The sequence below is a fragment of the Urtica dioica genome, chromosome 6 (genome assembly GCF_054948205.1).
Source record: "Urtica dioica subsp. dioica isolate 48M chromosome 6, U.dioica_male_clone48M_v1_H2, whole genome shotgun sequence".
Lineage (NCBI taxonomy): Eukaryota > Viridiplantae > Streptophyta > Magnoliopsida > Rosales > Urticaceae > Urtica > Urtica dioica.
In genome coordinates, this window is record NC_142761.1 from 41,102,017 (window position 1) to 41,116,642 (window position 14,626).

Consider the following 14,626-nt stretch of genomic DNA (forward strand, 5'->3'; position numbering starts at 1 on the left):
CATACTCTATTCGCTCAACTGGGTGATCACAGAACATTTCTACCTCCCACTTTGTCTTCAATATCTCAGCCACGGCTTGAATAAAAAAGTCATCACTTTCAACAAATAACATCTGATCGCACGTAGCTGACTTCAAGAAGTACGCAGCCCCGGATGAATAACCCAGGTCGTTCATCAAAATTCCATTCAACTCCATAACAGACATCTTGTCTACATCTGCAAAGTCAATAGCACTTATGGAACCCCCAACGTATTTCGCTCCGCCATTCTCAAATGCCATTGACCCACCATGGTAGACTTTTAATGTGAAGCTGTTGAGCAATTCTTCTGGAAAAAAAAATGGAAAACACACATTACATACGAGACAAAGACTCCACTGTCCTCGATAAACAAAAAAAAGGCAAAACCCCATTCCATTAAATAACTCCCACCAACTCAAAATCTCAGTCATAAACATGGAGACCCTACACTTTATGCATTTGAGACAAAAAACGACACTTTCCTCGACAAAAACTGAAGATAAACACCAGTGGTCCCCCCCGTGGTCCCAATCTCCATTTTCAATCTCTTATTCTATTCTTTTATTGTGTAAAACTAAGCAATAAAAAATGAACTTACCATAACACCCAGATTGCATTGGGGTTGTATTCTTTTTCGACTTTTGCGTATTCAAAGGATTCTTGCTTGTTTCTCCCGCCGAATGACTTGACATCGAAAGCTTCTTCCTCGTCGGCGACTTCTTCAGCGTCGACTTCTTCAGCGGCGACTTCTTCAGCGGCGATTTTTGCTTCGTCTTCGTCATTCTAGGGTTTCGACTCACTCTCCACCACGATTTTCAAACCTTTTCATTTGTTTTCCCTCTCAAAGAATTCCAGACTGGAGATTATTTTCGGGAAAAAATCGCAAGCCATCTTCCAAATTTGCCCAACACGTGAAAGCCACGTGGTCTAAGACCGCTTAAATTGACGACAATATTAACAGAAGGGGTCAAAGTGAATCAGTCACAATGATGAGGGAGCAACGCTGCAGGTTATTTAGTTTGAGTACCAAATCGTTACAAGTAACAAAGTTGAGGGGCTAAATTTGTAATTAATTCTATTAAATATGCTAGTAATCGTAAACGTACCGTGATTTCTCGCCGTAATTGTTTCTAGGTGTTTTTTTTCATAATATAAGTCCATGTATTAACTAACGGATGACATATATTCGGGTGTTTTTAGAAAAAGAAATAGTTTTTAACATCTCCAACAGTGAAACAACGGATAAAAACATACAATGGGATCCACAATACTGTGCATTGGGACCAAGGATTAAAATCTCGCATCTCGCGGCCGTACCGCATTTTTTTTTGTGGGTATCTTGTCTCGTACCGTGGTATCTCGTGGTATTTGATGAACGTTTGGGGTATCTCGTACCGTGTGGTATACCGCATTTCACGGGATATACCGCAAAAAAAAGGGTATTCCGCAGGGTATTTGAACAACTTTTTAATTATGATTTTGTATAAGTTTAAGATACACAATCTATATAAATTTTAGAATAAAGTTTACAAAATTCCAGACATGAAATTCTAAGTAGAGTACAAATAACACATGTAATATAGAGTTGTCAAGCAAAATCACACTAAATAAAGAAAACAAATAATTATACACATAATAGAGAGTTCTCACACAAAACAACACAAAATATAATAAGTGTACTACAAACCAAAACATAGTAAAAAGTAGAGTTCACAGTCATTGTCGCTACTCGTATGTAGAGTGTCGATGGTCCTGAAATGTATGAGGTTGTTGGTCTTGCATTAGGCAATACTCGTACCAAGTCATCATGTGAGCATATGTAGTCATATAAGTACGTGACGATCGTAATTATACTGATCTAATGCAACATAAATGGAGTATTTTGGAAAACCTAATCGGTAATGAATACGAGGTTGGGGCTCATGTGGCTGGTAAAAATCCCTTAAAATGGGGGGAGAGACGGGGATGACGGGGACAGGCACGGGCACTGGGACTATCATGGGATAAAACTAATCACCATTTAAATTCGAATTAACAACATTTAATTAAATAAATTACTACCTAAATTCGGATTTAAAAATAAACCATTTCAAAATCAAAACGACTTCAAGATTAACAACATATAATTCAAATTACCAACTAAATTCGGAATAAAATAAAACTCATCACAATCAACATTAACAACATCATCAAATTATTTAAAATTACTACATACATTCGGATTATAATAACTTCATATCAACAATCCATTAAAAAATACTCAACAATCCAATAAAAAAATATTCAAAATTCAAAAAAAAAAAAAAAAAAAAAATTCAGTTTCGAACCTTACCGCACGAGATCGGGGGTACACGGCGAGATTTGAGCACTTTTACACCTCAAGCGCGCGAGATTCGGGGGTACGCGAGATAGGGCGCGAGATTTCGCGAGATTTGACCAAACTCGCGAGATATACTCGTATCCCTCTCGCACCCCTCCCAAACGCGAGATCTCGCGCGAGATACCCCCATCTCGCGCGAGATTTCAAACCTTGATTGGGACTCGCACACTTTGTCATACTTTTTCTTACGTTGATGCGGCTTTCCACTCTTACATATCAATTCTCATTTAGAAAATCTATCTATTCATCAGATTTATTAATTCTCCGTCCTCACTTTTTTATTCTCTCTTTTAATTTTTAATTCTTATTATGTTTATATTCTTTAATCAAATTGTTTGTTTAATGTCATCCTAAAACGAATGCTTTCATATTGAGAGGGGCGATCGGCAAATCTAACCCCAGAGGTTGCCGGGGATGGCTTCACGAGTTATTGTCGGCGAAGGTGTGCAAATATAATGCATTAGAGACAGAGACCTTAAGTACCAAATAATATATAATAACTGAAATTTGAATGTAGGGATAATTAAGAAAGGAATTTTAATTTCATAATTATAATTGAATTATGATTTATAGGCTTATTAGTAATAACAGATGAAAAAAATGTAATACTTGTGTAGGGATGGCAACGGGTACGGGTAAAGCTGGGTACACTTATTCCGTTACCCGTACCCGCTATAATTTTTTACCCGTTACCCGGACCCGTTTACCCGGATTTTGAGACGGGCCGGGTAACGGGGATACCCGCCGGGTAAGCGGGTTAAAAATATTAGACCCGTTACCCGTTTACCCGGTTTAAAAAAAGGGTAGCGGGTCGGGTAGACCCGCTTACCCGTTTATAAAATAAAAATCAATCAACAATATAAAGTTTAAAAATAATAAAATTTAGGTGAAAAATATCAAAGTGCTACTACAATATAAAAAACATTAAAATTCAAAATAAATAAATAAAAAATACAAAAGAAATCTTCATTGCAAATTGATCATCTTCATTGTAAATTTGGTCATCTTCATTGCAACATATAAAATTTTATTATCTTTTTAAATATTTAAAAGTTAACGGATCGGGTCTCGGGTAACCGGGTACGGGATGACTATTTCGTTACCCGTACCCGAACCCGTTAAAACCGTAACGGGTATTACCCGTTTACCAAAAAAGAATGGGTATTACCCGACCCGAATAAATCGGGTAACGGGCCGAAACGCGGGTAACGGGTCAAATTGCTATCCTCGTACTTGTGTTTGCTCTCAGTCCCAATTCCAAATACCCAATATATCACAAATATTTTCTTTACATTTTTGTCATATTCTTCATTATCTGTGATATTCAGGACAAACCAATATCCCCGTTTAAATTTATGCCAGCCCATGAAAAGAGAGGTATTGGGCCATGCCGACATTTGGGCATGAATAATAATTAAAAAAGAATTCGAGAAGTTTTCTATTTAAAGATAAAGGATAGGTGTAATGTAATAGAAAAATCTTGAAACCCTAGAAAATCAAATATAAAAGCTCGCTTTCTCTTCTTCTATTCTTCATTTCTTCTTCGCTTTACCAAATTGTTAGGCCTCCTTGCTTCACCAGCCAGTTCAAACTTAAATATATTTATATTTTTTTTTCCTTTTTTCATTTCATAACGTTTGTGTATTTTTGCAATGATGATGAATGTAATCCCAGCTCTATGAGGCCTCTATGGCCTAGGAGTATAACTTGTTCTACATTATCTGAGCTTCTGTTTCTTTTCTTCATTTTTTTTGTGGGTTTTTCCAATGATGATGAATGTAATCCCAGCTCTATGAGGCCTCTAAGGTCTAGGAGTATAACTTGTTCTACATTATCTGAGCTTCTGTTTCTTTTCTTCATTTTTTGTGGGTTTTTCCAATGATGATGAACGTAATCCCAGCTCTATGAATTCCTTTTGGGTTCCGATTAGCGTAGAAAAGTGAATAGGCAATAAAATCTTGGGGATGCTGAACAGATGGTGAGCCAAAATTATCAACAATTTTAGTGATTTGAGTTATTTGGTATCAGAATGATAAATAGGTCAAATGGGATGGTAATACCTGTCCATCTGCGTCCTTTTCCATTCGGGTAGCGGATAAAAAAGTCTCTCGAAAAGAACCCAAACTACATGTAGCTAAATCTGCTCTATATCTAGGTTTATATCTTATAGTTTTTAAATATATTGCCTCGTCTAAAATATCATCCAATTTTTTTAAAAAAAGTTCGTGAGTCAAATAGTAAAAATCTTTAAAATATCGTTCAGATAGGACTCCAGCGGTCGTTCACAAGATGAACCAAACAATAAATCATGCTAACATATGCATATCCAGATAAAAAATAAAAGAACAGTTCCATTGTAATTGAACTTAGGATCAAAATGTCACAAATATTACAGTAGAAATTATATAACAAAAAATAGAATTGATGCACACGTGATTAGAAATGCTGAAAACAGATGTAATTATTGAAACTGAGAAGTTGATTGGAGAAGAAAAGGAATTTGGGGAAAACTGAGACTTGAAACTGAGAGAGAAATCTCTTCAGTATGAAAGCATTTTGATTAGGACTAGCAAGAATAATGTCGTCTACATAAAGAATAAAGAAGAATAACAATAAAAGTAGTACCGCTCCCACCAGTGTACATAGAATAATCATCTCTTGATTGACTAATATCTGCACTTTGAACAACTTCAGTGAATTTGAGATTCCACTGTCTTGATGTCTGCTCATAAATAGATTTGTGTAACTTACACACAAGCTTATTATTTATAGCTTAGGACTCTCCCCATATAGGATATGGCATTGGCAAATCCATATAAAATTTCTCATATAAGTCACTTTTAAGAAAAGCATTTCTTATGTCAAGTTGTTTCAATAATCAGCCCTGTGTAGCAGCTATACTTAAAAGATATTTAACAGTAGTTAATTTTGTAACAGGAGAGAAAGTATATTAAAAATCTACTCCCTCTTTTTGTGTATAGCCTTTAACCACTAAGAGTATCTTTAATGGTTTCTTGCTTAAGAATTGTAGGGATTTGCTTGCAAATATCAAAAATGTTTAGCTAGTTGCTTAACCATTGTTTTGCATATTGGCTATTGATTTAGCTAAGCAAATCTAAGCAAATTGGCTAATTTAAGCTAGTTGCTTAACTATTTAGCTCTAGAAAATCTATGTGGCAAAAATACTATTTAGCTAAGCAATAGCCTAAGCTAAACCATTAAAGATGCTCTAAGTGAGTTTTTTTCTGGCTAAAGTCCCATCAGAATGGAATTTATTTGTGAAAATCTTTCTTGTCTTGAGGAAGAGGCATTATGGACTAAGTATTGTTTTGGTGTATTGCATCTAGCTCCTCCTTCATGGTTTGTTTCCATTCAGGTCTCTTGACAGCTTGATGATAAAAGAGAGGTGCTGTATTGGTTGTAACAGAGAACACAAAGTTTATGAAGTGCAATGATAACTGATCATAATTCAGAACTTTATCAAGAGTGTGTTGAGATTGGTAGCATAAACCTGCTTTGATCATGTTGCAGTGGTATTCTCGTAAATAACTTAGAGGTACATGTGGTTTGAAGACTTTTTGATTCCATTTTCTTGTTGAGGGATGTGCTGATTAGCTGTCTCATTTGATGGTGAAGTATGAATCACAACCTCAGAGATTTCAGGTTAGGTATCTCTTGTCTCAATTTGTTCTTCAGATGAGGTATGTTCTTGAGCATCACTCGGATGTGGAATGTGAATGTTGGTGACCATTGGTGGAGGAATGCTTTGAAAGGATCTTGTGAAGAAGTGATGTGATTTTTCCCATGGAAAAGAAAAATGCTTTCATGGAAAATCACATCCCTAGAGATAGAAATATCCATAGAGTTCAAGTCCAATAACTTGTAACCCTTATATCTTGGTGGATAATTAAGGAGAGCACACTTTCGTGCTCTAGGGGCAAACTTTGTTCTATGAGCTCTAAGGGTTGATGCAAAACATAAGCAACCAAACACCTTTAAGAACTGATACTTAACCGGTTTATCATATAAAAGCTCAAAAGGAGTACGATGAGATAAAATAGGTGAAGGAGTTCGGTTGATCAAATAGGTTGTAGTGAGCACACACTCAGTCCATATTTCAATAGGAAATTTTGATTGAAACAATAAGGCTCGTGAAACATTCAATAAATGCTGATGTTTTCTTTCAGCCACAGAATTTTGCTTAGGTGTTTCAATGGAAGAAAACTGATGTAAAATGCCATGCTTAGAAAAATAATCAGCAAACACAAGCTCTTTTGTATTGTCACTCCTAAATTTTTTTTATAGTTTTAGAAAACTGATTTGAAACATAAGCACATAACTTAGGTATGATAGTGTGAACCTCATACTTGTGTTTCATGAGATAGATCCAACAATGACGTGTACAATCATCAACAATGGTAAAAAAGAATCTATGGCCACGATAAGAAGGTACATTAAAGGGACCCCATACATCACAATGAACAAGATCAAAACTAGAATGAGAGAAATTGTTTGAAGATACAAAAGACAATCTATGTTATTTGGCTAAGGGGCACGCATGACATCGAGATCTATTGTCAGAATGATGGTTATGAAAAGTCATAAGAGGCTTCAAACCTTCAAGTCTTTTGTAAGACAAATGATCAAGTCTTTGGTGCCAAGTCTCAGCATAAACTTTATTTACATAGGCATCATTGTTGATGAGGCTTTCCTTATTCATAATGTAAAGCTCATTGCAACTTTTACCCACAATCGTCTTCAAATTGATATCATGCACAGTAAAAGAATCATCTGTTGGAATTGATCTAGGGTTTAAGAAAAAGTTTAACGCTTCGGTAAGCGGCGGAATTTTAAAAATTTTCTTTTTCAAGTAAAACAGTTTTTACTAACCTAGACAAAGAGCAAGCACATGTAAATAAAAACTAATATGAGCATAATAAATTTACTAACCTCTTTAGAAGCTTGAACGTTGATGAGCCTTCGGAAGGTTGAAAACGTTCGTCTCCCTCGTTGCACGTCTCTCTTCCTTTCCTCGCTAACTTGAGCAACCACGAAAGTTTCTATCACTAAATCACTCAAGATAAAAAAGAATTAGTGTGTGGGCACTTTTAAACACTACGACTTAAGAACGAGTCTTGAAGTCGCAGAGCTAAACACTAGGTCAAATGAGGACCTAGGTGCCAAAACAATAAAAACGAAATTGAATAGAGAGAGAGAGGAGAGGGGCGGCCAAGTCTAGAGAGAGAAGCTCTCAATCTCTAAAACTTTGGATGAATGAAATGTGAAGAATTAGGCTCCTATTTATAGGAGATGTCTCACCTTCAATAAGGTAGTTTCCTCTTCTATAGAATATCACATATTCATGAGCCAATTTCCCTTTTTCCTTCATGAGGTGCACGGCCAAGACTTACCAAGTAAGTCCTTGGATTTGTTTCCTCTTTTGTTTGCTTCTCCCTTGACTCATTTGGGCGCCCACCTTGATTTCCTCTTAGGGGAAATTTGTTTCCTCTTTTTCTTTTGGCAAGTATCTTCATACATTCATGCACAAAATATTCTCTCTTTCTTTGGGTATGTTGGGCGCCTATAACACTCTAGAAAGACCTTCTAGAAGCTTTTTCATTTGTTCATGACAACATGAAAAAGGCCTTCTAGAAGCTTCTAGAAGGCCTTTTTCATGTTGTCATGAACAAATGAAAAAGCTTCTAGAAGGTCTTTCTAGAGTGTTATAGGCGCCCAACATACCCAAAGAAAGAGAGAATATTTTGTGCATGAATGTATGAAGATACTTGCCAAAAGAAAAAGAGGAAACAAATTTCCCCTAAGAGGAAATCAAGGTGGGCGCCCAAATGAGTCAAGGGAGAAGCAAACAAAAGAGGAAACAAATCCAAGGACTTACTTGGTAAGTCTTGGCCGTGCACCTCATGAAGGAAAAAGGGAAATTGGCTCATGAATATGTGATATTCTATAGAAGAGGAAACTACCTTATTGAAGGTGAGACCTCTCCTATAAATAGGAGCCTAATTCTTCACATTTCATTCATCCAAAGTTTTAGAGATTGAGAGCTTCTCTCTCTAGACTATGCCGCCCCTTCGTCCCTTTCTCTCTCTTCTTGTTCTTTTGTTTTGGCACCTAGGTCTTCATTAGACCTAGTGTTTTGTTTTAGCTCTTTGGTTCCAAGACAAGTTCTTGAGTCATAGTGTTTAAAAGTGCCCACACACTAAATCCTAACCATACTCCAAAGACTCTAGTGGTAGAAATGTTCGTGGTTACTCACAGGTTCAAGAAGACTCGATGGAGGCAAGCTTAGTGGGGAGACGAGCGATTCAACCTTTCCAAAGGCTTCTCAACGCTCAAGCTTCTAACGATGTTGGTACCGAGGGAAAACTCAAAGTAGTTTTTAAATTTTAAATTATACGCTCATGCTCTTTGTCTAGGTAATAAAATCGTTTTACGTGTTTTTAAAGAATTTTTTATATTCTGCTGCTTGCTAGAAGCGATAAATTATTCTTAATCCTAGATCTATTCCAACATTAAGTAGATACAATAGTTAGGAAATCAAATCAGAGAATAAAAACTAAATATCTCCTAATATTTACAATCAATAAACAAATCTCCTAATATTAGTAATTGCCCGTTTTTTAAGATATTCAATATCTTGTTTGATAGAGAGGAAAGAAAACAAATTGAAAAGATTACGAGGGATTCCTTTCCGTGAGATCCACACAAAACAATCCCTTTTAAATTGGAAGCATTGTGAATGATGGAAACAAAAAATGAAAGAAAATTATAAATATAACATTTAATAATCTAATTATGATACAAATATAATGGTAATTTAGTAATTTTAATATACAAATTCCTCTCTACTATACCAAACAAAGGATGAATTCTAATATTTCCTCATGCTATACCAAACAACTTTTTTAAAATTTATAATCTATCACTTTCATTTTCTTTTTCCTCCGTCTTATTTAATCCATCCGCTCATTTTCTCTCATTACTACCAAACAAAGCCTAACGGCTATGTAGAAAGTTTGGCAGCTCTCGAGCAAGATTTTCGATAAGGGCGTCCAATGTGACCCCACGTCTTTCTTATTTATGTGGAAGGGTTATCGGATTTTCTCACAAAATCAGTAAGGGACTAAAATTTCACGGAAACTCGCTTATAATTCGATGTGACCCCACCTTATTTATGTGTGTGTTTTTTTTTATGTTGTAGGATTTTTTATTTATCGAAAACAACCAATAGAGTTAGAAATTTGAGTGATTTTTTTTTGAAAAATTATATGAAGTAGACAACTTGACACGCTGGAATTGTAAAATAACTAACGTTTCAAAAATTTAAGACAAATAGTCAATTTGAATGACATGTCAAGTAAACCAGAAACTCTATGTCGATTTTAACCTTTATTATGTTTTAATTAAAAAAAACCATTATAAAGTTGGCTGTTTTCGTGGGATTTGATTCATCAATAGTTATTTTGAATACTCCTTAATTACTCTCACACACACACACACACACACACACACACACACACATATATATATATATATATATATATATATATATATATATATATATATATTATTTCGTGGTATTTGACTCCGATTTCTTGCTTCAGAGAACGCCTCTCCTTCTTCTTTGGCCTCGATTCTGAATTCGACTCCGATTTTTTCACCGTCTCTTCGTCACTCACAACCTTAATCACTCGCCGCACCACAACCTCATCTTCCACTTCTCTGTCTATCTTCTTCTCATTCTCCACCAATTAAGAACATATGACTCGCGCTCGATCTCGCCTCATCGATCATACTCTTCTCCTTCATAACCTCAATCAGACCTGAGATCGCATCGGTGACCTCAACGGAAGTATCGGCAGAACTCCGGTAATCCATGGCTTGGATTTGACGCTCGAACTTGGCGACGCGGCGGAGAAGCGCATCGCGGTCCCTCGCCCAACGTTGCTCTTCCCGGAGCCATCGCTGTTCTTTTTTTTAAATGCACTTTCTTTTTTGATTGATGAGATTTTGATTTTTTTTTATTTCGATTTATTCGTATTAAATTTTATTTATTTGTGTTTATTTGTTAATTCGTTCAATGTGAATTCGTTCATTCGGAGTAGCTGCTTTGGGCAGAGTCGGAGGCGGCGAAAGCGAGGGAAGTTCTGCATTTTCTGTCGAAGAATCGACGACTCGAGACGGATGACGAGTTGATTTAGCGGTGGAGATCGACGGTGAAGATCTCATAATATTCTTAGAGAATTTATAATTTATTAATGAAAGAGTTATTTATTGTAATGTTTTCCATTTATTTATTTTATTTTATTAATTTATTTTTGGTAACTCTTCATTTTAATGAATGGTATTTTTGTATGTTCAAGTTGGTTAATGTGATTTATTTGCTATTCTACAAAATAAATTAAACATTGATTATTTTGACAAATTTATGTTTATAATTGCTTATTCATCCCATATTTTTCTACGCAAAGTGTACTATTGTATTTTCTCGTAGGTAAAACCGTAAAAATAGCGTTTTCTTAAGATTAGTTTTCAAAGTTGCTCTCTTAAATAGGTAAGTTTCTAATTTAGAAATTAAATGGATAGTTTTAAAATTTAGAGTAATTAGGGTTGTAGTTTTCAAAATTCCCCGGAATATAATAAACCAATTGATCTTTCGTTTCCTAAAAGCTATGAACTTTCAACTTCGGAGCAGATATCATAACAGTCTTATCATCGACGAATCCGAAGAAGAGCAAGCTTTTCTCTCTCTCGTGAGTTCAATTCTTCTCTCTTAAGTATTCATCTCTGCGTATTCATTACAACCGTCGACCGATCATAACCCAACTTCGAAAACAATTGTATCAAACCAAAGCGGTGGTGAAGCAAAACCCATGTCTTGCTGGGCAAGTAGCGATGAACTGTAAATATTTATATCATACTTGTTAGTCCCCATTTGAAGCACTTCGATTAATTAATTTTCAATGGATTTTTCCCATATCAAAGATAAAAAAAGGTTCTTTTTTTTTTTTTTTGCTATAGTGACACGCTTGCTTGTTTCTCTGTGTTGATCGTTGTTAAGTCGCTTCATTACTTGTTTTTTATGCTTTGCAGTTAAAAGGGTATTTCGTATGAGGCATTTATAGTAAAAAAGAACTCTTCTTTAGACTAAGTTATGGCGTCTGCTCATTCCGAAGCAGCCAAAATGGAACAAATAGTCACCGAATTTTTCACAAAGACCCTCCAAATAATAGCGGAATCGAGGTCCGCTTGTGTTTCGTCGCGAAACTTCAGCGGTGGCTTATCGTCGCCCTCGTCCACATCATCGTCCTCGTCCTCGAGCGTGAGGCCTCGCGACAAGTGGTTCAATCTCGCTCTCCGGGAATGCCCCGCGGCCCTCGAGAGCAGCGATCTCCTGTGCCGCGGCAACCACGAGCCCATGTTCGTCGACGTGGTCCTCGTCCAGAGCTTACCCGAGGCGAAGAGCGAGAGGGTTCTAGAGAGATGGGTCGTTCATCACGAGACCGGGACGAGGAAAAGGGATTGTTCCTCTACCACAATCCCTACCAACTCCAACAGAATAAGATCGTCGAGCAACAGTAATCTCTACAAGAAGACGATTCTGCTTCTCCGGTCTCTGTATGTCACAGTTCGGCTATTGCCGGCTTATAAGATCTACCACGGCCTGAACTTGTCTAGCCGGATCAGCTCTTTTGCGATCGCCCATCGCGTCTCGTCTTTTGCCGAGCCGTTCTCTCACCGAGAAGAAGCCGAGATGGAGAGATTCGCGTTCACGCCGGTGGACACGCCAGCTGGCCGACTTTGCCTCTCGGTCTCGTACAACCCGTCGCTATCGGACATTTGGAGCTCCGAATCACCGACCCCGTTATCTTCGCGGGTCATAACCGATTATGTCGGAAGCCCGTTGGCCGACCCGCTCAAGAGATTCTCGTCGTCGCCGCTCACGAGGTGTCATAGTTGGGGCTTCGATATCTACAGCACGTCGTCGCCGTTGCCTAATTCTTTTTCACCCTCGCCCACGCGTTCGGAGCCGCATCAACAACCCCTTGAACGGCCTTGTCTTGATAAGAAAGACCCGGGCTTCGACGAGTGCTTTCCCTCGCTGATATTCGCTCTCTCTCCGTCACTGACTTCGACGTCGCCTTCGCAGCCGATTCGCATCCCCAGCGGGACCCACCTCCCGAATTCTCTTCTGCGGTCCGAGAGCGCTCCGATTCGCATACCTGCACCGAGGCTCACTTATAATATTAATAATAATAGTAATAATAATTCCTCTGCGGCATTCAAACAAGACTTGCCTCCATATTCTCCTCTCAAAAATTTGAGATCTTGTACCATTTTTAAGTCCGATAAAAGCACGGGTGTGTCTCACATCGGCTCAGAGAACAAAGAGGTATTTTTCTTTATAGCTCTCCATATGGCGACTGAATTTTTTTGCCCACCAAACAGCCTGGTTCATCCACAATTATCCGTTCTTTTTTCTTTTAGTTGTGTTGTGACAGGAAAGAGGATGGTAAACAATGTTCTGGGCCGATGTTATCATCGAACAGCTCGCCCCAAGTATCGATTTCGAGAGGCTCTAGTCTGTCGATTCCTGGTGATTTTGAGGAGTCTGACTGTGCTTGCCCGTTTGATGTGGATGGCGACGATTTTACTGATCCCGTTAGCAGGTAAGCTTAATTTCGACATTAACATTTTAGCTCGCTTATTTTTCGTTTTAACGCGATGTTGTCCCATGCATATTGGATTGTTAAGAGCTATCTCTTGCAAGCTCTATTGACGGCGTTTCACTGAAATCGGTTTCTTGTAGAAAGGAACTCAACACAGAATTTTCCTTTTCCTTTAGGCTCTGTTTGGGAGCCGGAAAAATGCAAGGGAAGTGAAAATGAAAATATGAGGGAAAATGGAAAAGGAAGGGAAAATAAGATGGTAATGGAAAATTATATGTTGTGTGAGTATGAAAATTATGAGAAAATATGCCCTAATACGGGTCTGACGTGTAGAAACATGGATGGATTTCAATTTCCACCAAATTTTAACGGAAAATGGAATCCCCTTGTTTGTTATACATTTTCCCTCATATTTTGCTTTCCCTTTTATTTTCCCTCCATCCAAACAACACACGGACAATAGAAGGGATTTTATTTTCATTTCTCTCCTATTTTCTGGGTTCGAAATGAGTTCTTAGAGGACAGAATCTGTTAAAATACAGTTTCTCTGCATGCTAAATCTTTTTCGAAAGACACATAGGAGAACCTGGTTGGGTATCCTTTCTTCTCAATTTTGCCCTTTTAGGTTCAATCTATGGTTAAATTTGCATGTGACAATACTATCAGGTATGGAGAGAGTAAATAAAAGTAAAACACCTTTGCTTTTTTCTTTAACTCGTGCGCTGACGATTTTTTTTCGATAATTGGGGTTGCTAGGCCGGATTCATTTGAGCAAAGAGGTGCTCATGATCCAATCGGATTGCTTTCAACGAGGAAGTCTCAAGACGCGGCCGTTGGGGAACTCGTTCTGTTGCTCAGAAAAGCCCAACCACTCCACCAAGATCTCGCCAAATCAACGGCCTCGGCTCCTGAAACCGCCGCTATTTCCGAGCCCGATAAGCATGCTGTGATGGGCCCGGGCCCGGGTTCGGGGTCGGGCCTCGTCGCGCCAAAGACCACGGCCGATGCGTTGGAAGAGCTACAAGGATACAGGGACTTGAAAAACCTGCTTCTAGCCCGAGGGAGTAAGTCTACTCATACGTGAATTTTTATACGAGTCTGTGATTTCGTTTGTATAATACTTTTTTGATTTTGAACATGTCTCTCGTCTACCGGTTTCCTTACCTTGCCCGAGTATAGATATAGATACATAGATATACATAAAAAATGATTATCGTATGTATAGCGTTTTGGTCCATGCTTTTGTACATAATTATATCTGATATATATGAAATTCGCCTGATATAAGTATGATCTTCTTATACCTATAGTTGTGGTTAAAACTGATGAATAATGCAGAAAATAAAATGACCTTTGATGGGTCAGTGTTCGTCTATGGAATAGAGAGAGGTGTGATAACTCGTGAACTATGTCGTGTGAATTTACAAAGTAAATTTGTTACTAATAACAATGACGAATAAATTTTGTAAAAAAAAAAAAATGATACGATGAAGTAAAAAAAAAAAAAAGAAGAATAAGAAAAATACACATCATTGTTA

The 14,626-nt window shown here is 37.5% G+C and overlaps 1 protein-coding gene and 2 non-coding genes across 4 annotated transcripts; all 3 read left to right on the forward strand.

The window, feature by feature from the left end:
- Positions 1-4,042: 4,042 nt before the first annotated feature.
- LOC149394196 (small nucleolar RNA snoR69Y) lies at positions 4,043-4,132 on the forward strand. Its single transcript, XR_016299988.1, has one exon. It is a non-coding gene; the product is annotated as a small nucleolar RNA snoR69Y (small nucleolar RNA).
- Positions 4,133-4,153: 21 nt separating this feature from the next.
- On the forward strand, positions 4,154-4,247 carry LOC149394197 (small nucleolar RNA snoR69Y). Its single transcript, XR_016299978.1, has one exon. It is a non-coding gene; the product is annotated as a small nucleolar RNA snoR69Y (small nucleolar RNA).
- Positions 4,248-11,089: 6,842 nt separating this feature from the next.
- On the forward strand, positions 11,090-14,375 carry LOC149394198 (Autophagy-related protein 13). Of its 2 annotated transcripts, none has more exons than XM_089616977.1 (4): positions 11,090-11,171; positions 11,512-12,811; positions 12,907-13,088; positions 13,845-14,375. In XM_089616977.1, the coding sequence occupies exons 2-4, from the start codon at positions 11,573-11,575 to the stop codon at positions 14,170-14,172; spliced, it is 1,749 nt and encodes a 582-aa protein (XP_089473103.1). In that variant the 5' UTR covers positions 11,090-11,171; positions 11,512-11,572; the 3' UTR covers positions 14,173-14,375. The 2 variants fall into 2 exon arrangements, with proteins under 2 accessions (XP_089473103.1, XP_089473104.1); XM_089616978.1 differs by lacking the exon at positions 11,090-11,171 and adding an exon at positions 11,221-11,320.
- Positions 14,376-14,626: the final 251 nt, after the last annotated feature.